This window comes from Theropithecus gelada, chromosome 19 (genome assembly GCF_003255815.1).
Source record: "Theropithecus gelada isolate Dixy chromosome 19, Tgel_1.0, whole genome shotgun sequence".
NCBI lineage: Eukaryota > Metazoa > Chordata > Mammalia > Primates > Cercopithecidae > Theropithecus > Theropithecus gelada.
In genome coordinates, this window is record NC_037687.1 from 24,373,743 (window position 1) to 24,394,975 (window position 21,233).

Below are 21,233 nucleotides of genomic sequence, written 5' to 3' on the forward strand. Positions count from 1 at the left end.
TTTTTTTTTTTTTTTTTTTTTTTTTTTTTTTTGAAACGGAGTCTCGCTCTGTCGCCCAGACTGGAGTGCAGTGGCCGGATCTCAGCTCACTGCAAGCTCCACCTCCCGGGTTTACGCCATTCTCCTGCCTCAGCCTCCCGAGTAGCTGGGACTACAGGCGCCCGCCACCACACCTGGCTAGTTTTTTGTATTTTTTTAGTAGAGATGGGGTTTCACCGTGTTAGCCAGGATGGTCTTGATCTCCTGACCTTGTGAGCCGCCCGCCTCAGCCTCCCAAAGTGCTGGGATTACCGGCTTGAGCCACCGTGCCCAGTCGAACCTGTGCTCTTAACCTCTGTACAGTTTATCTCCATTCATCACCATGGCATCAAAGCCCTCCCTTTTTTTTTTTTTTTTTTTTTTTTGAGACAGAGTCTCGCTCTGTCGCCCAGGCTGGAGTGAAGTAGCACGATCTCAGCTCACTGCAAGCTCTGCTTCCCAGGTTCATACCATTCTCCTGCCTTAGCCTCCTGAGTAGCTGGGACTACAGGTGCCCGCCACCACCCCCAGCTCATTTTTTGTATTTTTAGTAGAGATGGGGTTTCACCGTGTTAGCCAGGATGGTCTCGATCTCCTGACCTCGTGATCCACCCACCTTGGCCTCCCAAAGTGCTGGGAATACAGGTGTGAGCCACCACACCCGGCCAAGCCTCCCTCTTTTTAATCCACACATTGTAGGTATTTGCAGAGAAATCGATGTCTGTGTCCCCATGAACACACCAGGAGCCCCTCAAGGCTCTGTACAGGATGACCCGTGACCCTGTTAGGTAGGTGTTAGTGTCTCTCTCAGAAGGGAAGCATTTCATACAGGGTCACATAGCCAGTAACTAGCACAGCCTTTTGAGGGTCTTCTGGAACATTTGGGTGCTAAAACTATCCCATACCCCCAAACATATTGTACATTCTTTGCGGACTTTCCTAGTTGCCCAAAGATGTTAAGTTTGCCTTCTGCAGGTTCTTGGCTGCCTTAGTGGACTCCAGTGAGGCTTTTTCCTTCTTTCTTGTGGAGCAGAGTCATGCCTGGTTAAATAATTGGCCATGTCCATGTACATGTCAAGTTTGAACTTAGGAGGACAATTTGGAGACCCAGCCCTTAACACTTTGTCATGGGGTCTGTAAATTCTGGAGACATTTGACTCAATTTGTTAGTCACACCATTTTCCTATGGCTTTTTTTTTTTTTTTTTTTTGGTCTATTCTTTTCTGATCCTTCTCTCTGGTCTAAATTCTTCCTTTGATCAATCTAACTTTCTTCTATGATGGGCACTGAGGAGATATTTGAAGGGGGAAGAAAAGTGTGCAATGGCCATACCTCTTTCCTTGCTCAGTTTTATACGTAACCCAGAGTGATGTGAAAATTACAGTTTATATGCCCAATCTGAGAAGAGGGTAATGGCCACCCAGAGAACTATTTGAGCAGTATTCTGAGGCTCCCTGTAGACAAACTGCAGGAAAGAGTGCAGCAATGGGAACGTTCTAAGTGGTGAATGGGAATGTACATATTTTTGTAGCCTAAAGTGATGACACCACCAATAATAATAGACAAGACTTACTGAAAGCCCACTGTCTGCCACACAAAGACAGTGTTTTTTACGTGGGTACTCATTTCATCTCCCACTGGCCCTATGAGGTAGGAACTCCTGTAATCCCTGGTTTATAAAAGAGGAACTAAAGTGCAGGAAAGAAGTTGCTTGCCCAGGCTAGTGTGGTGCCAGGATTTGGGCCCAGGCACTCTGGTTGCTGAGCCTGTCCTCTTCACCACGTGGCAGTCATGTGTCAGGTGTTGCCTTCAACGGCACCGTCATGTAGAGACTGCATGGACCCCTGGGCAGCTGCCCTCGCACCATCAGCCTCACTTCTGTACATCCCGTTGGGGGGCTACCCCTAAATTTTTCATGTGGGATGGAGACTGGAGGTTGGGGCAGGTAGCCTTGACCCCATTGTTAGTGGTAGCTTCTCACATCCCCATCCTCACACAGCCCCCTCCTTCCTGCCTGCTGGAGACAGCTGGTGCCCAGCATCTTGTTTCTGTTTATCCCAGATAGCCAGAGTACTCTGCATTCTTGGTTGCTGGGTGTGTTTGGAATCTCCTCCTACCCCATCTTGCTTGGGAAGCACTTTACCTTTTGCCCCATGTTCACCCCATACCCTGCTCTCATCCCCAGTACTCCTTCATACTTATCACAGGTCAGCCTTCAGCCAGCTGGCAGGCAGGGCCTACAGTCCAAGGGCCTCAGACTCGCCTTTCTCTCCTGAGACACTGTCTGAGCACCTATGGAAAGCTTACACTTGGAGATGGGGGCAAGCGCAAGTCTACTCCCTTGGAATCATCTTTTGCGTCTTTCCTTTCTTATATCCTTCTAGATACCCTATTTTATATCCATGTCTACTTCCTTAGCTTTATAGCAGTTTTCCTTTCTCTCCATCCCCACTGTCCACGGCAGGTCTCCCTGTCTGTGGTAAGAGAGGTGATAGTGAAAGCAGCAGCCATCCCAGGCTCCTGGTAAAACACATACCATCTCCTGTATCTTGGGTTTGAGGGTCTAAGAGTTCCAGCTGTGGACTGTTGGACCCTTCCACCTGGCTGGGTTGGTGGCATGCCCAGTATTGGTAAAGGACTCCTGGCCTCTACTAATAGCAGCTCCTGCTTACTGAGAATTTACTATATGCTAGGCACTTTACAAGCCTGGTCACATTTCATTCTCACCAAAAGCTCTAGCAGGCAGGTGCTTTTTATTTGCCTATTTTATACGTGAGCCCAGAGAAGCAAACTTCTTTCTGATCCAAGCTCCATGTGGACAGAGACCTTCTCAGAATCCTTAATGTCTAGCCAAATACCTGGCATAAAGTAGATGCTGAATAAATTTTCCCTTGACTGGGTGCAGTAGCTCAAGCCTGTAATTCCAGCACTTTGGGAGGATTACTTGAACCTAGGAGTTCAAGACCAGCTTGGGCAACATGGGGAGACCTCATGTCTACAAAAGTCCCAGCTACTTGGGAGGTGGTAGGAGGGTCTGTGTGGGAGCTGGGGAGATGGAGGTTGCAGTAAGCCGAGAGTGTGCCTCCCACCTGGGCAGCAGAACAAGATCCTGTCTCAAAAAATTAAAATTAAAAACATCTTTTTTTTTTTGAGATGGAGTCTCACGCCGTCGCCCAGGCTGGAGTGCAGTGGCCGGATCTCAGCTCACTGCAAGCTCCGCCTCCCGGGTTTACGCCATTCTCCTGCCTCAGCCTCCCGAGTAGCTGGGACTACAGGCGCCCGCCACCTCGCCCGGCTATGTTTTTGTATTTTTTAGTAGAGACGGGGTTTCACCGTGTTAGCCAGGATGGTCTCGATCTCCTGACCTCGTGATCCGCCTGTCTCGGCCTCCCAAAGTGCTGGGATTACAGGCTTGAGCCACCGCGCCTGGCCAAAACATTTTTAAATAAATAAAATTTCCCTGGAAAAATGGCTGGATAACACTATTTGTATATAGTAGATGTGATTGTCCCCATTTTATGGATGAGGAAATGAAAAGGGTTTGGTGCTGAGTTTGAGGAGGAGCAGTTCAGGATGTGTAGCGCCACCTTCCTCATGAATGATGGGACGGTGCTCCTGGCAGCTTGCCTAGGTGATGTCCTTCTCTTTAAATGGTGGCTTGTGGTGAAATTTCAATCCTTTCCAGATTAAGCACCTGTTTGAAAATTTGTGGACAATTGTAAACCCTTTCTCATAAGAGTCAGTATGTTTCAGGGGCTGACCCTACCTCAAAAGACAGGTCTTTTGTAGATACGGGGTTTTGCCATGTTGCCCAGGCTGGTCTCGAACTCCTGGGCTCAAGTGATTCTCCTGCCTCGGCCTCCCAAAGTGCTGGGATTACAGGTGTGAGCCATTAAGCCCAGCCCTGTTCTTGTCTTTTAAAGTGCTCTGTCTGGTAACCCCACAAGATAATCACCATTCTAAATAGCATTGTCCAGACCCTCTGGATCCCAGCCCTGACCCCCTTTGGAAGCCTAGCGATTTTATGTCCTCATGGAAGATCCTCCTTCTGGATCAGTGTGCTCCTTGATTAAATGTGTCCCCTTAGGTGATCAAGGCCACAGCCTAAGAACTGCCACCTTTCTGAGTTGAATAGTCGTGAATAATTATTTCTGCTGTTGCCCAGTGGTGGTACAACACAGTGTTAGTCATTGCTTTAGTCTTAAGGTGTTTTGTGTGTGTGTGTGTGGTTTTTTTTTTTTTTTTGGAGACAGGGTCTCACTCTGTTACCCAGGCTGGAGTATAGTGACTCTATTACAGCTCACTGCAGCCTCAATCTCCCAGGCTCAAGCGATCCTCCCACCTCAGCCTCCCGAATAGCTGGCACCTTGGGCACGCATCATCATACCTGGCTAATTTATTTCAGTTTTCTTTTCCTTTTTCTTTTCTTTTTGAGACAGAGTCTTACTCTGTTGCCCTGGCTGAGTGCAGTGACGCAATCTCAGTTTACTGCAACCTCTGCCTCCCGGGTGCGAGCGATTCTCCTACCTCAGCCTCCCAAGTAGCGTGCCACCACACCCGGCTAATTTTTGCATTTTTAGTAGAGACAAGTTTCACCATGTTGGCCAGGGTGGTCTTGAACTCCCAACCTCAGGTGATCTGCCCACTTCAGCCTCCCAGAGTGCTGGGATTACAGGCGTGAGCCACCGCACCCAACCTATTTCAGTTTTCATGTAGACGGGGTCTCACCATGTTGCACAGGGTGGTCTTGAATTCCTGGGCTCAAGTGATTCTCCCACCTCGGCCTCCCAAAGTGCTGGGATTACAGGTGTGAGTGTGCCCGGCCCTGGCCTGCTTTAAATTTTTGAGATACATAGTTTAACCCAAGCTAATACATTTCTTATTCTCATGTTAGGTAGAGAAGGTAATGTTTGGAGGTTAAATAATCTCCTCATGGACACAGCTTGTAAGGGACAGAGCAGAGATAGGACAATCAAAATTGTCTCCAGACATTGCCAAATAGCCCTTTGGGATCCAAATCAACCCCAGTTGAGAACCACTGCCCTAGACTGGTTTTAGAATTTTTTTTCCCTCTATTCCTCTTAAAGCACTTGAGATAAACCCTCTTTTCATTTTTCTCCCTAGGCCCTGTCTCAGCGGGACCCTCCTCACAACAACTTCTTCTTCTTCGATGGCATGAAGGGGAATGGGATTGTAGAGTGCCTTGGCCCCAAGTGAACTCAAGACTTGGCAGCCCCGGAGATGCCAATTGCAGCATTCCCGCCTGTATTCCCTGTCCCCTTCCTTCAGAAGGCATCTCCAGGCAAGGAAAACTGAAGTCATTGGCCCAGTACAAAACATTTCCTGCGACGAAGGAGGTGGTGCCGACGTGCTGCTTCCCATCACAAGCAGCTGCTTGACAAGGGGCGCAGGGTGGCTGTCTTTGTTCCAGCACTGTTCAGGCTGCCTGTCATCCCGGGCCTGCCAGCTCCCCTGAGTGATGAGCACTTCCAAGCACCCCTCTGCCCTTTGTCTGTCCTTATGCAGTCACAGCCTCGCCAGCCCTCTGGGGCGTTGTGGGAGATGCCTGCCAGGAACGAGCATGCTCTGTTGCTTGGGAGCCTCTTGCCACCTTCTTGGACTTACTCCCCACCTGATGTCTTACAGAGAAAAGTGTGACTTCAGGTTGAGAGTAGGCCCAGGCCCCATGAGGCACCAGTGGAAGCACAGCTCCAAGTTCAGACAGGTGCCCTTAGAGAGGAAAACCATGACAGGCAAATGCATTTCCTCTGGAGTTTGAGACCCTGACAAACAACAGGTGGCATCTGGTGTGCTGTTCTTGAGTTTTCATTTAGGATTAGTTGAGTTCCAGCTGGGTGTTGGGAGAAAGGAGATGTTACCAAGTCTTGGATGTTAGGGCAAGACCCTGCAATTTGAGTATTAGTAGGAGAGCTTGTCTTTCAATGCAGGTTCCTGGGGCTTCAGGGCTGGGAGGGAGGAGCCTGCCCTTTTAACAGAACCCCAGTCACATGCGGCCCAAGCCACTCAGAGGCTGTTGCATTTCAGGGTTGTGTTGGTCCTTTGTTTACCTCCTAAACCACAGCTGTTTGTGTTTCACATATGTTGTGAATTTTCCTTGGTTCTTTTTAAAGGAATGATAATAAAGTTACTTGCTTTAGGATTTGCTTGTTTTTCTTCCACTTCAGAAGCTTCTGAGAGAGAATGGGATGATCCTACCAGTTGCCTTTTCAGATCTGAAGAAATCTCCCTTGAGACTCTTAACTCAGAGATTCCTCCTCTCTCTCACCATTCCTGCCACCATTTTTTCTGGGTGATGCAGCAAGAGTTAAATTGTTCACATTCTAGAGTGTGTAGAAGCTTCTGGCTCCAGTTGTCTAATGGGTAATTCAGCTAAATAGTGGCTATTTTCAGTGACAAGAATTATAATAATAAAAGGAAGTCAAAAGTGATGCTTAATATGCCCCAAGTCGGGCCGGGCGCGGTGGCTCAAGCCTGTAATCCCAGCACTTTGGGAGGCCGAGGCGGGTGGATCACGAGGTCAGGAGATCGAGACCATCCTGGCTAACATGGTGAAACCCTGTCTCTACTAAAAATACAAAAAACTAGCCGGGCATGGTGGCGGGCGCCTGTAGTCCCAGCTACTCGGAGGCTGAGGCGGGAGAATGGCGTGAACCCGGGAGGTGGAGCTTGCAGTGAGCTGAGATCGCGCCACTGCACTCCAGCCTGGGCGACAGAGCAAGACTCCGTCTCAAAAAAAAAAAAAAATATGCCCCAAGTCCCACAGCCTCTACGGGTCAGAGCTTTTATTGGAAGACCAGGTTTGCCTTGATGCAGCCAAAGCACGTTCCAGTTCACCCCACTCTTGCTCCTGTTTCTTCTTTATGTAAATTGTGTGATGTTTCAATAAATCAGTCTCTCCTATTCCAATCCCACAGCAGTCAGTTGGGGAGAAAACTGGTCTCCACTATAGGAGGGCTTCCGTTCCTCAACCCTGCATCACCTGCTCCCACCAGAGGTGAGTCGGGCTGCATTTCGGAAGGGATCCATGTCTGGCCACCTTTAGTGCAATCAGTGGTGTCAGGGTCAGCAGTTACATTGCTGCATGAATTTCACATGGTCTTTAAATTTTGAGCTAATTACACTCTTGACTGTAATGTGCAGCCTGGGTCACAAGGGGGAGCAGGTGGGTCTGGATTGATAAAAACAAAACTGTAGAATCCCCAGAAGCTTCAAACTTTTCCACCCTGTACCTCTAATGGCAGAGACTAAGTCACCCAGAGGACCCCTCAGGAATCGAGGGGAAAGCTGCCAGCCCCAGGCAAGAAATACCTAGTTTCTACAAATTTCATAAACTCCCACATGATGTTTGTATTGATCATTAAAAAAAAAAAAGGCCAGGCGTGGTGGCTCACACCTGTAATCCCAGCATTTTGGGAGGCTGAGATGGGCAGATCATGAGGTCAGAAGTTCGAGACCAGCCTGGCCAACATGGTGAAACCCCATTTCTACTAAAAATACAAAAAAATTAGCCAGGCATGGTGGCGGGTGCCTGTAATCTCAGCTACTGGGGAGGCTGAGGCTGAGGGGAAAATCACTGGAACCCGGGAGGTGGAGGTTACAATGAGCCGAGATCGCATCACTGCACTCCAGCCCAGGTGACAGTGCAATCCTCCATCTCAAAAAAAAAAATCTTCAGTTGGTCAGGCGTGGTAGGAGGCTGAGGTGGGAGAATCATTTCAGCCCAAGAGTTCGAGACTAACTTGGGAAACAAAGCAAGACCCCATCTCCACAAAAAAAGAAATAGCTGAGTATGGTGGCTTGTGCCTATGGTCACAGCTGCTTGGGAGACTGGGGCAGGAGGATCACTTGAGCCCAAGAGTTTGAGGCTGAAATGACCTGCATTTCGCCACTGCACTGAAGCCTAGGTGACAATGCGAGATACTGTCTCAAAAAAGAAAAAAAATCTCAGCACTTTGGGAGGCCGAGGCAGGCAGATCACAAGGGCAGGAGTTCAACACCAGCCTGACCAACACAGTGATACCCCATCTCTACTAAAAAAAAATACAAAAATTAGCTAGGCATGGTGGTGTGCGACTATAATCCAGCTACTCAGGAGGCTGAGGCAGGAGAATTGCTTGAGCCCGATGGGAGGTGGAGGTTGCAGTGAGCTGAGACTGCGCCACTGCACTCCAGCCTGGGCAACAGAGCAAGACTCTATCTAAAAAAAAAAAGTTATCTTGGCATATGTTCTATTAGCTCGTTACAGGTGTGGAAGAGATGGCTTAGGTTGCAGGTGACAAGTTTAATGATAACAGTTAACGGTCATTATACCCATGCAACCTGCCTGGTACTTTTCAGAGTCCTTGTTCTTTGAGTTGGAATCCCCACAGCAACCCCATGGGGGTAGATGCTGTTCTCTGCCTGTGCTGGAGATAAGGAAACAGCCTCACGTCACAAGCAAGGGAGAGATGGAAATGGCGTTGATTGGGAAGGCCATGATGCAGGGTACTCAGTAGAGATTCATGTAGTGGCACGGCTTGTTCGCTCAGTGGGAATAAGATTTTGGACTTTCCCTTCACAAGTCCCTGAGACCCAGTAGTCACTGAAAAGCATCATGTCGGCCTTCATGAAAGAGGGCCTTCAACTAGGTCCAGAAGGGTGGGTGGATTTGGTTTCTAAGCTTGTAAAATATTCAAGCAATATACAAGTATAAAGAGAAGATTCCTCTCCGCTGCAGGGCACAGCCTGTCAGCACAATGTTGGCCACATAATAGTAGCAGCTGACTTCACAGCTAAACTGTATTTTGGAGAGAAATATGAGATGCTTTTTGGACATGTTAGCTGTATCCTTTTTTTTTTTTTTTTTTTTTTTAGAATTCTCGCTCTGTCACCCAGGCTAGAGTGCAATGGTGCGATCTTGGCTCACTGCAACCTCCGCCTCCTGGGTTCAAGCGATTCTCCTATCTCAGCCTCCCAAGTAGCTGGGATTACAGGCCCCCGCCAATATGCCCAGCTAATTTTTATACTTTTAGTAGACAGGGTTTCACCATGTTGCCCTGGCTGGTCTTGAACTCCTGACCTAAAGTAATCCACCTGCCTCAGCACCCAAAATGCTGGGATTATAGGTGTGAGCCACCACGCCCAGCCTAGCTGTACTGCATCCACTTTTTTTTTTTTTTTTTTGAGATGGAGTCTTACTCTTGTCACCCAGGCTGGAGTGCAGTGGCACAATCACCGGCTCACTGCAACCTCTGCCTCCCAGGTCCAAACAATTGTCTTGCCTCAGCCTCCCGAGTAGCTGGGGTTACAGGCACCCGCCACCACACCCGGCTAATTTTTTTTTTTTTTTTTTTTTGTTTATTTTTAGTAGAGATGGCGTTTCACCATGTTAGCCAGGATGGTCTCGATCTTCTGACCTCATGATCCGCCTGTCTCGGCCTCCCAAAGTGCTGGGATTACAGGCATGAGCCACTGCGCCCGGCTAGCTGTATCCACTTTCATGTCCACTCCCTGGAGGTCACCCCTGGTAACTGTTGAGAGTGAATCCTTCCAGACTGCCATGTTCAAACCTAGATTCTACCACTTAACCATGTGACCCTCGCCACACTACTTTCTGTTGCCCCATCTCTAAAATAGGTAGAATAATGGTACATTCCTCAGATATGTGAGGATTAAAAAATAAATTCATTCTTTGAGTCAAAATTGCTCAATGTTAGCTGCTATTTTACGTATTCAGAAATAACTATTTTTATCCAATGTACTTTTTTCTCAGTATGTCTCAGAGATCCTTGTATCTCATGCATCAAATTCCAAAACCAAAACGGGTGAACCATTAACTATTGAATCAGTCTGCTGCTGAGTGACGTTGAGCTTGTTTTCTTTGTGCACACTTAGGAAAGACTTCCCAAAGCCAAGTTCCAGGGTTAGCGAGTATATAAATGCATTTTAGAAGTTGGTTTTTGTTGGGTTTTGTTTTGTTTTGTTTTTTGAGATAGAGTCTCGTTCTGTTGCGCAGGCTGGAGTGCAGTGGCGTGATCTCGGCTCACCGAAACCTCCACCTCCCAGGTTCAAGCAACTCCTCTGCCTCAGCCTCCTGAGCAGCTGGGACCATAGGCATCCACCACCATGCCTGGCTAATTTTTGTATTTTTAGTAGAGATGGGGTTTCACCATATTGGCCAGTCTGGTCTCAAACTCCCAACCTCATGATCCACCCTCCTCAGCCTCCCAAAGTGCTGGGATTACAGGCATGAGACACCGTGCCTGGCCAGTTTTGTTTTGTTTTGTTTTAGTGACAGGGTCGTACTCGGTTGCCCAGGCTGGAGTGCAGGGGTGTCCAATCATGGCTCACTGAAATCTTGATCTTCAGGGCTCAAAGTGAGTCTCCCACCTCAGTCTCTTGAGTAACTGGGACCACAAGCAGGCACCACCATATCTGGCTAATTTTTTCCCCCTGGCTAACTTTTTAAAAATTATTGGCTGGGTGCAGTGGTTGACACCTGTAATCCCAACACTTTGGGAGGTCAAGGTGGCTGGATCACCTGAGGTCAGCAGTCACCAGACCAGCCTGACCAACACGGTGAAACCTCATCTCTACTGAAAATACAAAAATTAGCTAGGTGTGGTCCACATGCGTGTAATCCTAGCTACTCTGGAGGCTGAGGCAGGAAAATCGCTTGAACCTTGGAGGTGGAGGTTGCAGTGAGCCGAGATCGTGCAATTGCACTCTGGCCTAGGCAACAAGAGTGAAACTCCATCTCAAAAAAGTTATATACATATTTTTAGTAGCCATGAGATCTCACTGTGTTGCCCAGGCTTAACCTCTGGCCTCAAGTGACCCTCTTACCTCAGCCTCCTAAAGTACTGTGATTACAGATGTGAGCTACTGCATCTGGCTGGTACTTTTCTTTCTTTCTTTCTTTTTTTTTTTTTTGAGATGGAGTCTCACTCTATCGCCCAGGCTGTAGTGCAGTGGCATGATCTCAGCTCACTGCAACCTCCACCTCCTGGGATCAAGCAATTCTCCCACCTCAGCCTCCCAAGTAGCTGGGATTATAGGTGCACACTGCCACACCTGGCTAATTTTTTAATTTACAATTTATTTACTTTTTATTTATTTATTTTGAGATGGAGTTTCACTCTTTTTTTGTTTTTTTTTTTTTGAGATGGAGTCTCGCTGTGTTGCCCAGGCTGGAGTGCAGTGGCGCATCTCAGCTCACTGCAAGCTCCGCCTCCTGGGTTCACGCCATTCTTCAGTTCTCCTGCCTCAGCCTCCTGAGTAGCTGGGACTACAGGCGCCTGCCACCACGCCCGGCTAATTTTTTTTTGTATTTTTAGTAGAGACGGAATTTCACCATGTTAGCCAGGATGGTGTCAATCTCCTGACGCTGTGATCCGCCCGCCTCGGCCTCCCAAAGTGCTGGGATTACAGGCGTGAGCCACCATGACCGGCCGGAGTTTCACTCTTGACACCCAGGCTGGAGTGCAGTGGTGTGATCTCGGCTCACTGCAACCTCCACCTCCTGGGTTCAAGTGATTCTCCTGCCTCACCCTCCCAAGTAGCTGGGATTACAGGTGCCCACCACCACACCCAACTAATTTTTATATTTTTAGTATAGATGGGATTTCACCATGTTGACCAGGCTGGTCCCGAACTGCTGACCTCAAGTGATCCACCCGCTTTGGCTTCCCGAAGTGCTGGGATTACAGGTGTGAGCCAACAGGCCCAGCCAAAAATCTACAGATGTTAAAGGCTCAGTGAATCCCAAACAGGATAAATATGAAGAATATCATGTTTAGAAAAAACATCTAGGTGGCTGGGCGCAGTAGCTCATGCCTGTAATCCCAACTACTCGAGAGGCTGAGGCAGGAGAACTGCTTGAACTTGGGAGGCAGAGGTTGCAGTGAGAATCACGCCACTGCAGTCCACCCTGGGCAACACAGCAAGACTCAGTCTCAAAGAAAAAACAAAAAAACAAAAAAAAGGAGGCTGGGCGCGTGGCTCATGCCTGTAATCCCAGCATTTTGGGAGGCCAAGGTGGGGAGATCACCTGAGGTTGGGAGTTTGAGACTATCTTGACTAACATGGAGAAACCCCGTCTCTACTAAAAATACAAAATTAGCCGGGCAAGGTGGCGCATGCCTGTAATCCCAGCTACTTGAGAGGCTGAAGCAGAAGAATCACTTGAACCCAGGAGGCGGAGGTTGTGGTGAGCCAAAATTGTGCCACTGCACTCCATCCTGGGCAAAATGCGTGAAGTTCTGTCACAAAAAAAAAACAAAAAATAAAAGAACCTCTATTTGTCTCCATGCTTAAATATTTGTGAGCAGGGCAAAGGCCATGCAGAGAGTGTTCACACCCAGGCCAAAGCCCTGCTTTGCCTTCACTGCAGTGCATGGCCATCCCTTTGGTAGAGGATGTGACGTCTTCCCATAACTGGCTCCCCTTTCTCATAATATGTCTTAGAATTATTAACATGGTTGAATTTAGGTCTACCATTTGTTTCCCATTTGTCCCACTTTTGTTCCCCTGTTTCTCTTTTCCTGCCGTCTTTTGGAGTATTTATTTGATTACTTTTTGTTTGTTTGTTTGAGACAGAGTCTTACTCTGTCACCCAGGCTAGAGTGCAATAGTGTGATCTCGGCTCACTGCAACCTCCACCTCCCAGGTTCCAACAATTTTCCTGCCTCAGTCTCTCAAGTAGCTGGGTTTATAGGCTCCCACCACCATGCCAGCTAATTTCTGTATTTTTGGTAGAGACGAAGTTTCACTTGGTCAGACTGGTCAGACTGGTCTTGAACTCCTGACCTTAAGTGATCCACCCACCTCAACCTCCCAAAGTGCTGGGATTACAAGCAGGAGCCTCCTCACTCAGCTAAATGTTCTAATAAATACCCACATACCCACTATTTTGCCACTGCAGTTTTTGTTCATCATTATCTGTCATTTTTTTTAATGTTGGTAAAGCTCTAGTTCATTCCCGCTAATGGATGTATACTGTTCTGTTGTATGATTACATCAGACTTTGTTTTGTTTTGTTTTGTTTTTTGTTTTTTTTTTTGTTTTGAGACAGAGTCTGGCTCTGTCGCCCAGGCTGGAGCACAGTGGCATGGTCTTGGCTCACTGCTACCTCCACTTCCCGGGTTCAAGAAATTCTCCTGCTTTACCCTCCCAAGTAGCTGGGGTTACAGGTGCCTGCCACCACACCGGCCAATTTTTGTATGTATATATGTATGTATTTATTTATTTATATTCTTTTTGAGACGGAGTCGCACTCTGTCACCCAGGCTAGAGTGCAGTGGCCAGATCTCAGCTCACTGCAAGCTCCACCTTCCGGGTTCACGCCATTCTCCTGCCTCAGCATCCCGAGTAGCTGGGACTACAGGCGCCCGCCACCACGCCTGGCTAATTTTTTGAATTTTTAGTGGAGATGGGGTTTCACCGTGTTAGCCAGGATGGTGTCGATCTCCTGACCTCGTGATCCGCCTGCCTTGGCCTCCCAAAGTGCTGGGATTACAGGCATGAGTCACCGTGCCTGACCCTGTTTATTTGTTTGTTTGTTTATTTATTTATTTATTTATTTATTTATTTTGAGACGGTGTCTCACTTTGTCACCCAGGCTGGAGTGCAGTGGCATGATCTCAGCTCACTGCAAGCTCCGCCTCCCGGGTTCATGTCATTCTCCTGCCCCAGCTTCCCGAGTAGCTGGGATTACAGGTGCCCGACACCACGCCTGGCTAATTTTTTTTTGTATTTTTAGTAGAGACGGGGTTTCACCGTGTTAGCCAGGATGGTCTCGATCGCCTGACCTCGTGATCTGCCTGCCTCGGCCTCCCAAAGTGCTGGGATTACAGGCGTGAGCCACCACGCCTGGCCAACCCTATTTATTTTTAAGACGAAATTTTGCTCTTGTTGCTCAGGCTGGAGTGCAATGTCACAATCTCGGCTCACTGCAACCTCCTCCTCCTGGGTTCCAGCGATTCTTCTGCCTCAGCCTCCCAAGTAGCTAGGATTACAGGTGCTTGCCACCATGCCTGGCTAATTTTTGTGTTTTTAATAGATACAGACTTTCACCATGTTGGCCAAGCTGGTCTCAAACTCCTGACCTCGGCTTACCAAAGTGTTGGGATTACAGGTGTGAGCCACCTGGCCTGGCCACTACATGAGACTATTTACCCTTCCACCTGCTGTTGGATACTTAGATGATTTTGTGCATTGCCAGTACTTGGATACTTGTATGCACCCGTGTTCTTCTAAGGGGGATGCCCACAAAAGATATTGCTTGCCACAAGGTTATATGCATTCTCATCTTGACACCATGTCTGAATCTGTTTTGTCTTGCTTTGACAGAACTGCACAGACTAGGAAATGTGTAATGAACAGAAATCTGGTTGGGCGCACTGACTCACATCTGTAATCCCAGCCCTTTGAAAGGCCAAGATAGGTGGATCACTTGAGATCAGTAGTTCAAGACCAGCTTGGCCAACATGGTGAAACCCCATCTCTACAAAAAATCAGCCTGGCATGATGGGGCACGCTTGTAATCCCAGCTACTAGAGAGGCTGAGGCAGGAGAATCGCTTGAACCCAGGATGCAGAGGAGGCAGTGAACTGAGATTGTGCCACTGCACTCCAGCTTGAGAGACAGAGTGAAATTCTGTAGGAGACAGAGCGAGACTCCCTCTCAAAAAAAGAAAAAAAAGAAATCTATTGGCTCACAAATCTGAAGGTTGAGAAGTCCCAGATGGTGGGGCCGGTATTTGGTGAGGGCCTTCTGACTTCGTTGTAACATGGAGGAAGGCATCTCATCTGAGAGACAGAGGGGTGAACTCGTTCTTTAATAAGGAACCCATTCCTGTGAAAACTCACTTCCGTGGTCATGGCATTAGTGCATTTCTGAGAGCAGAGCTCTGGTGACCTAATTACCTCTTGAATGTCTCACTTCTAAAATCTGTAGCACTGCGGATTAAATTTCCAACCCAAGAACTTCGGGGAACTCATTCATATCACAGCACACGGTTTTATCAAATACCTCTCCAAAGCGATTGTTCCCAGTTACCACACCCTGGCCATCCAGATGGGCCATTTCCCCTAGCGTCCCTTTAGCAGCAAGGATAGTTGGGAAGGGGTGGATCTGGGACTGACCCTGTGTCTGTAAATATTATATAATTATATACCCTGCTTCAGAGTCCCCCTTTGTTGCCCTGGAATGCAATGGTATGATCATAACTCACTATAGCCTCCAACTCCTGGGCTCAAGCTATGATCCTCCTGCCTCAGCCCCCTGAGTAGTGGTACCTATAGGCTTGTGCCACTATGCGCCTATAGGCTCAGCCCCCTGAGTAGTAGTACCTATAGGCTTGTGCCACTATGCCCAGCGAATTAAAAAAAGTATTTGTGTGTGTGTGGAGATGAAGTCTTGCTATGTTTCCAGGCTGTTCTTGAACTCTGCAAGTGATCCTCCCACCTCAGCCTCCCAAAGTGCTGGGATTACAGGTGTGAGCCACCATACCTTGCTTCTCTTTCTTTCTTTTCTTTCTTTCTTTTTTTTTTTTTTTTTTTTTTTTCTTTTTCTTTTCTGGAGACACAGTCTCCCTCTGTCACCCAGGCTGGAAGTACAGTGGCATAATCTTGGCTCACTTGCAACCTCCACTTCCTGAGTTCAAGGGATTCTGCTGTCTCAGCCTCTTGAGTAGCTGGGATTACAGGCGTGCACCGCCACGCCTGGCTAATTTTTGTATTTTTAGTTGAGACGAGGTTTCACCATGTTGGCCAGGCTGGTCTAGAACTCCTGATCTTCGCCCACCTTGGCCTCCCAAAGTGTTGGGATTATGCCCCCCCTTCCTCCCTCTCTCCCTCCCTCCCTCCCTCCCTTCCTTCCTTCCTTCCTTCCTTCCAGACAGGGCCTTGCTCTGTCACCTAGGCTGGAATGCAATGGCACAATCTTGGCTCGCTGCAACCTCCACCTCCCAGGTTCAAGCAATTCTCCTGCTTCAGTCTCTTGAGTAGCTGGGATTACAGACACTCACCCCTACGCTTAGCTGATTTTTGTCTCGATCTCCTGACCTCAGGTGATCTGCCCACCTCCCTGCTTCTCATTGAGGTCTCTGTCACTCAGTTATCAGTACAGGGAAAGGGCTCAAGGGCAGTGTGTGGCCATGGCCATTTGCAGAAGATGGCAGTAGGAGCGACCCTTTCTACTTTTACTCAACACAGCTGCTTATGCCCAGCCTGGTTAGGCCTCAGGGCAGTGTGCGGGGACTCACTGTGATCTTAGCTCCAGGTGCTCCTCCAGCTGGAGAGGCAGCCTACGGCTGATCACAGTGCAAGGCCAGATGTCCCTTTCTGTCTCTGTGAGGGCAGAGATGAGGTCTGTCTCATGACTCTATCCCCAGCACTTTTCACAGTGGTGCCTCTGAATATGTTATAGGTCATTCACTCATCCATTAAATATCAAGTGCCCTTACAACATACTTTATCCACTGGGGACAAAGTGAGGATAAAGCAACAAAGAACCCCTACCCTTTTGGGGACTTCACTTTTTATTTTGTTTTTGAGACAGGGTCTCACCCTGTCACCCAGGCTTGAGTGCAGTGGCTTGATCATAGCTCACTGCAGCCTCCAACTCCTAGGCTCAAGTGATCCTCCTGCCTCAGTCTCCTGAGTAGCTGGGACTACAGACCCACACCAGTATGCCTGGCTAATTTTTTTTTTTTTTTTGTAGAGATGGGGTTTCACTGTGTTGCCCAGGCTGGTCTTAAACTCCTGGGTTCAAAAGATCCATCCATCTCAGCCTCTCAAGGTGCTGGGATTACAGGCATGACCCATGGCACCAGGCCGAGCTTCACTTTTACCAGGAATGTGGATGATGAAGGCTGGGAGTGTCCCAGTCTGGTGGAGCTCAGGCCCCTTAGGCTTTCTTCTGATGGAGCCACAACTGCCAGGGCCCGCCTCTCCCACCCACTCACAAGCAGGGCTCACAGAGCCTCTGATTAGAAGACCTCTCCAAGGCCACGCTGCAGGGAAGGCAAGCAGAAAGAGTATCCACTGTTCCAATCTGATTTTATTGAAAAGGAAACATACAAAAATCATGTACAAAAAAAATTAACCAAACATGTACAGAAAATTCATTCCGGTATCTACAGCAGCGCATATACAGTATCTTACAGGCTGGGCCATCCCTCCCCACTCCCAGACTCCTCCCTCTTCCGAGATTTCCCCCCCTCCCTGACTCCCCATCTTCCCCCCAGCGCTTGGCCCTGGGGACTAAGGCTGGGGCGGCTTCAGCCAAAATCTCCCACCCCCCAAATGAATGCCAGTGGTCACACGTGCTCTCTCTAAACCTATGCAATGGGATTGATGGGGCGGGGTCGGTTGTGGGCAGAGCACAGGATTCACAGTCTGGGCCCCTCCTGGCCACCCCCGCATGAAGGTGAGGCAGGCACGCCCACCACCCGCCGGCTGGCTCAGGGAAGATGGCTGGGCACCTGGCTGGAGCAACCGGCAGACGCGCCCCACTCTCTGGCTCCAGGAGGCTAGTGGTCACGTTTGGCTCATTTGCTCTTCACGGGCCCCCTCCCAGGAGGAGGGGGGGAAGCACCAGGGGCCTGAGGCCAGGCCCAGAGTGAAGGAGCACCGAGAGGAGAGCCCCCCCTCAGTGTCACCCCTGCAGCTGGAACGGACACCAGTACAACAGCCTTTCCTGAGATGGTGGTGGGCGGCAGAGGCGGGCGGCTCAGTCCCCACCCCCTTGGTCACTGCCGCCTTCCGATGCTGAGTCCATCAGCCCTCCCTCCCCTGGCTTCTTGGCCAGGGACCCAGGAGTCCGCATCTCTGTCAGTGCACCCCAGGCTGGGCTGGGGCTGGAGTGGCTGCCCCGGCCTGCCCCCGGGATAGGCAGGGCTGGGAGTCCAGTATGCTACATGGTGCAGAGAAAGTCCCCCGCGCTGGCCAGGGTGTCAGGAGGTGGGAGGGGCCTGCCCCCCGAGTCCCTGACGTCCACCGGGCGGGTGCAGGCACCTAATTGGGCTCCATTTCGGGGGCTCTGTGGCCCCTGGGTAAGGGCAGGAGTCCCATGATGAGATTGTACAGGACCCTCCAGGGCGAGGGGCGGTGTCGCTGCTGCTCCTCTTGTCTCTGGGGAAGAGAGACCGGGCAGTTAGCAGGGGACTGAGTATGGTGAGGGGAGAGGGGATGGTCAGCTCCAGCAGTGAGGCGACCATCTCGCCCACCCCTATTCCGGCTCCTCCCCACACCTGGGCTAATGTCCATGTCTTGGAGGTCACATCCTCATCCAGGACCTGAGACCAGGAGGCAGAGGACAAACACGGAATGTCTTCAGCAGAGAGCTAGGCACCCAGCGAGTGTGTGGCACATGTTAGGTGCGGCCGCCCCAGCCCTGCTGTACACTTAGGAAAGATCCCACAAGGGGCTGAAGGATGGACTGCAACCTATCCTACCCCTCCCTGCAGGGCCGGCAAGATGAGGAGAAAGGAGCAGGGTGCCCACAGTCTTGGCAGTTCTAGAACACTCTGTGGAAGGAGGAGAACTGGGAAGAGTTCACCCCCCATTGCAAAGGCTTCAAAAGAAGCACCTCTAGGCAATGCTGAGTGAAACCCCTGCCCTCTCTCCAGTGGCAGGGTGAAAACAAGGTGGTCTCTAGGGCCCTCTCAGCTCCAACATGCTAGGAAGTGGGAAGGCGGGAGGCTAAGTCCTAGGAAAGGCTCCCGACTGGTAAAAATTAAAGGCAATACTAAAAAGTGTACGGAGGCCCAGCGTGGTGACTTATACCTATAATCCCAGCACTTTGAGAGGCCAAGGTGGGAAATCACCTAAGGCCAGGAGTTTGAGACCAGCATGGCCAACATAGTGGAACCCCGTCTCTATTAAAAATACAGGCCGGGGCCGGGCGCGGTGGCTTAAGCCTGTAATCCCAGCACTTTGGGAGGCCGAGGCGGGTGGATCACGAGGTCAGGAGATCGAGACCATCCTGGCTAACACGGTGAAACCCCGTCTCTACTAAAAAAAATACAAAAAACTAGCCAGGCGAAGTGGCGGGCGCCTGTGGTCCCAGCTACTCGGGAGGCTGAGGCAGGAGAATGGCGTGAACCTGGGAGGCGGAGCTTGCAGTGAGCTGAGACCCGGCCACTGCACTCCAGCCTGGGCGACAGAGCCAGACTCAGTCTCAAAAAAAAAATAAAAATAAAAAAATAAAAAATAAAAAAATAAAAATACAGGCCGGGGCCGGGCGCGGTGGCTTAAGCCTGTAATCCCAGCACTTTGGGAGGCCGAGGCGGGTGGATCACGAGGTCAGGAGATCGAGACTATCCTGGCTAACATGGTGAAACCCCGTTTCTACTAAAAATACAAAATACTAGCCGGGCGTGGTGGCGGGCTCCTGTAGTCCCAGCTACTTGGGAGGCTGAGGCGGGAGAATGGCGTGAACCCGGGAGGCGGAGCTCGCAGTGAGCCGAGATCACGCCACTGCACTCCAGCCTGGGAGACACAGCGAGACTCTGTCTCACAAAGATTTAAAAAAAAAAAAAAAATACAGGCCGGGTGCGGTGGCTCATGCCTGTAATTGCAGCACTTTGGGAGGCTGAGGCGGGCAGATCACGAGGTCAGGAAATTGAGACCATCCTGGCTAACACAGTGAAACCCCGTCTCTACTAAAAATACAAAAAAATTAGCCAGGCGTGGTGGCGGGCGCCTGTAGTCCCAGCTACTCGGGAGACTGAGGCAGGAGAATGGCGTGAACCCAGGAGGCGGAGCTTGCAGTGAGCCAAGATCGCGCCACTGCACTCCAGCCTAGGTGACATAGCGAGACTACGTCTCAAAAAAAAAAAAAAAAAAAAATGGCTGGGCAAGGTGGCTCATGTCTGTAATCCCAGCACTTTGGGAGGCCAAGGCAGGTGGATCACCTAAGGTCAGGAGTTCAAGACCAGCCTGGCCAACATGGGGAAACCCCATCTCCACTAAAACAACAAAAATTAGCCGGGCATGGTGGCATGCACCTGTAGTCCCAGTTACTTGGGAGGCCAAGGCAGGAGAATCGCTTGAATCCGGGAGGCGGAGGTTGCAGTGAGCTGAGATTGCACCACTGCACTCCAACCTGGGTGACAGAGCAAGACTATCTCAAAAAACAAAACAAAAAAGCGTACAGAGAGCTGCAGTTCTCTGCCACTCCCTGTAGCTCCACAGGCAGGCTCTATGCTAAGTGGGGACCACCTAACCTCCTCCCCTTCAGGTGCTGGGGAAGGAGAAACTCACTTTACAGAAGGTTAAATGATCCTCCTCTTCCTCCTGTTACCTGGCAGTGAGTCGCCTGGTACCAGCCCAGTCTCCTCAACACTCCCTAGCAACTCTTGGGGCCAGGAGATGGTGGCAAAGGGGGCACATCGGATTGGCGTAAGTTATAAAACCCACCACTGTCAAACTGCTGTGGGTGCCACCTGGTGAGCAAGCTAGCAATCACCTAGTAAGGTGGATGGTGGGCAGACCACCCAGGTACCTACTCTAGAAACACAAGAGCACGGCCGGGCGCGGTGGCTCAAGCCTGTAATCCCAGCACTTTGGGAGGCCGAGACGGGCGGATCACGAGGTCAGAAGATCGAGACCATCCTGGCTAACACGGTGAAACCCCGTCTCTACTAAAAAATACAAAAAACTAGCCGGGCAAGGTGGCGGGCGCCTGTAGTCCCAGCTACTCGGGAGGCTGAGGCAGGAGAATGGCGTAAACCCGGGAGGCGGAGCTTGCAGTGAGCTGAGATCCGGCCACTGCACTCCAGCCCGGGCGACAGAGCCAGACTCCGTCTCAAAAAAAAAAAAAAAAAAAAGAAACACAAGAGCACACCTGGAAACATGCATGTGTAGGAGAGGAAAAAAGGCAATAAATAATGGCCGGGCACAGTGGCTCACACCTGTAATCCCAGCACTTTGTGAGGCCAAGGTGGGTGGACCACCTGAGGTCGGGAGTTCAAGATCAGCCTGGTCAACACAGTGAAACCCCATCTCTACTAAAAATACAAAAATTAGCCAGGCATGGTGGAGGGCATCTATAACCTCAGCTACTTGGGAGGCTGAGGCAGGAGAATCGCTTGAACCCGGGAGGTGGAGGTTTCAATGGGCCAAGATCGTGCCATTGCACTCCATCCTGGGCAACAAGAGCGAAGCTCTGTCTCAAAAAAAAAAAAAAAAAAAAAAAAAAAAAAAAAAAAC

The 21,233-nt window shown here is 49.8% G+C and overlaps 2 protein-coding genes across 10 annotated transcripts in view; one reads left to right on the top strand and one right to left on the bottom strand.

Annotated features, from left to right (window-relative positions):
* The window catches only part of SAE1 (SUMO1 activating enzyme subunit 1), an 83,386-nt gene extending 77,208 nt beyond the window's left edge, over positions 1-6,178 (top strand). For 6 of the 7 annotated variants that reach the window (XM_025365739.1, XM_025365743.1, XM_025365746.1 and 3 more), the window contains one exon: positions 5,143-6,178. In XM_025365739.1, the coding sequence (XP_025221524.1) occupies positions 5,143-5,235 (93 nt within the window). In that variant the 3' untranslated portion in view covers positions 5,236-6,178. Of the gene's footprint in view, positions 1-993; positions 1,020-5,142 lie in introns of all 7 variants that reach the window. The other variant, XM_025365741.1, reaches the window with a different exon arrangement.
* A 10,881-nt stretch (positions 6,179-17,059) lies between these two features.
* The window catches only part of BBC3 (BCL2 binding component 3), a 12,864-nt gene continuing 8,690 nt past the window's right edge, over positions 17,060-21,233 (bottom strand). For 2 of the 3 annotated variants that reach the window (XM_025365748.1, XM_025365747.1), the window contains exon 4: positions 17,060-18,152. In XM_025365748.1, the coding sequence (XP_025221533.1) occupies positions 18,036-18,152 (117 nt within the window). In that variant the 3' untranslated portion in view covers positions 17,060-18,035. The remainder of the gene's footprint in view (positions 18,153-21,233) is intronic. The other variant, XM_025365749.1, reaches the window with a different exon arrangement.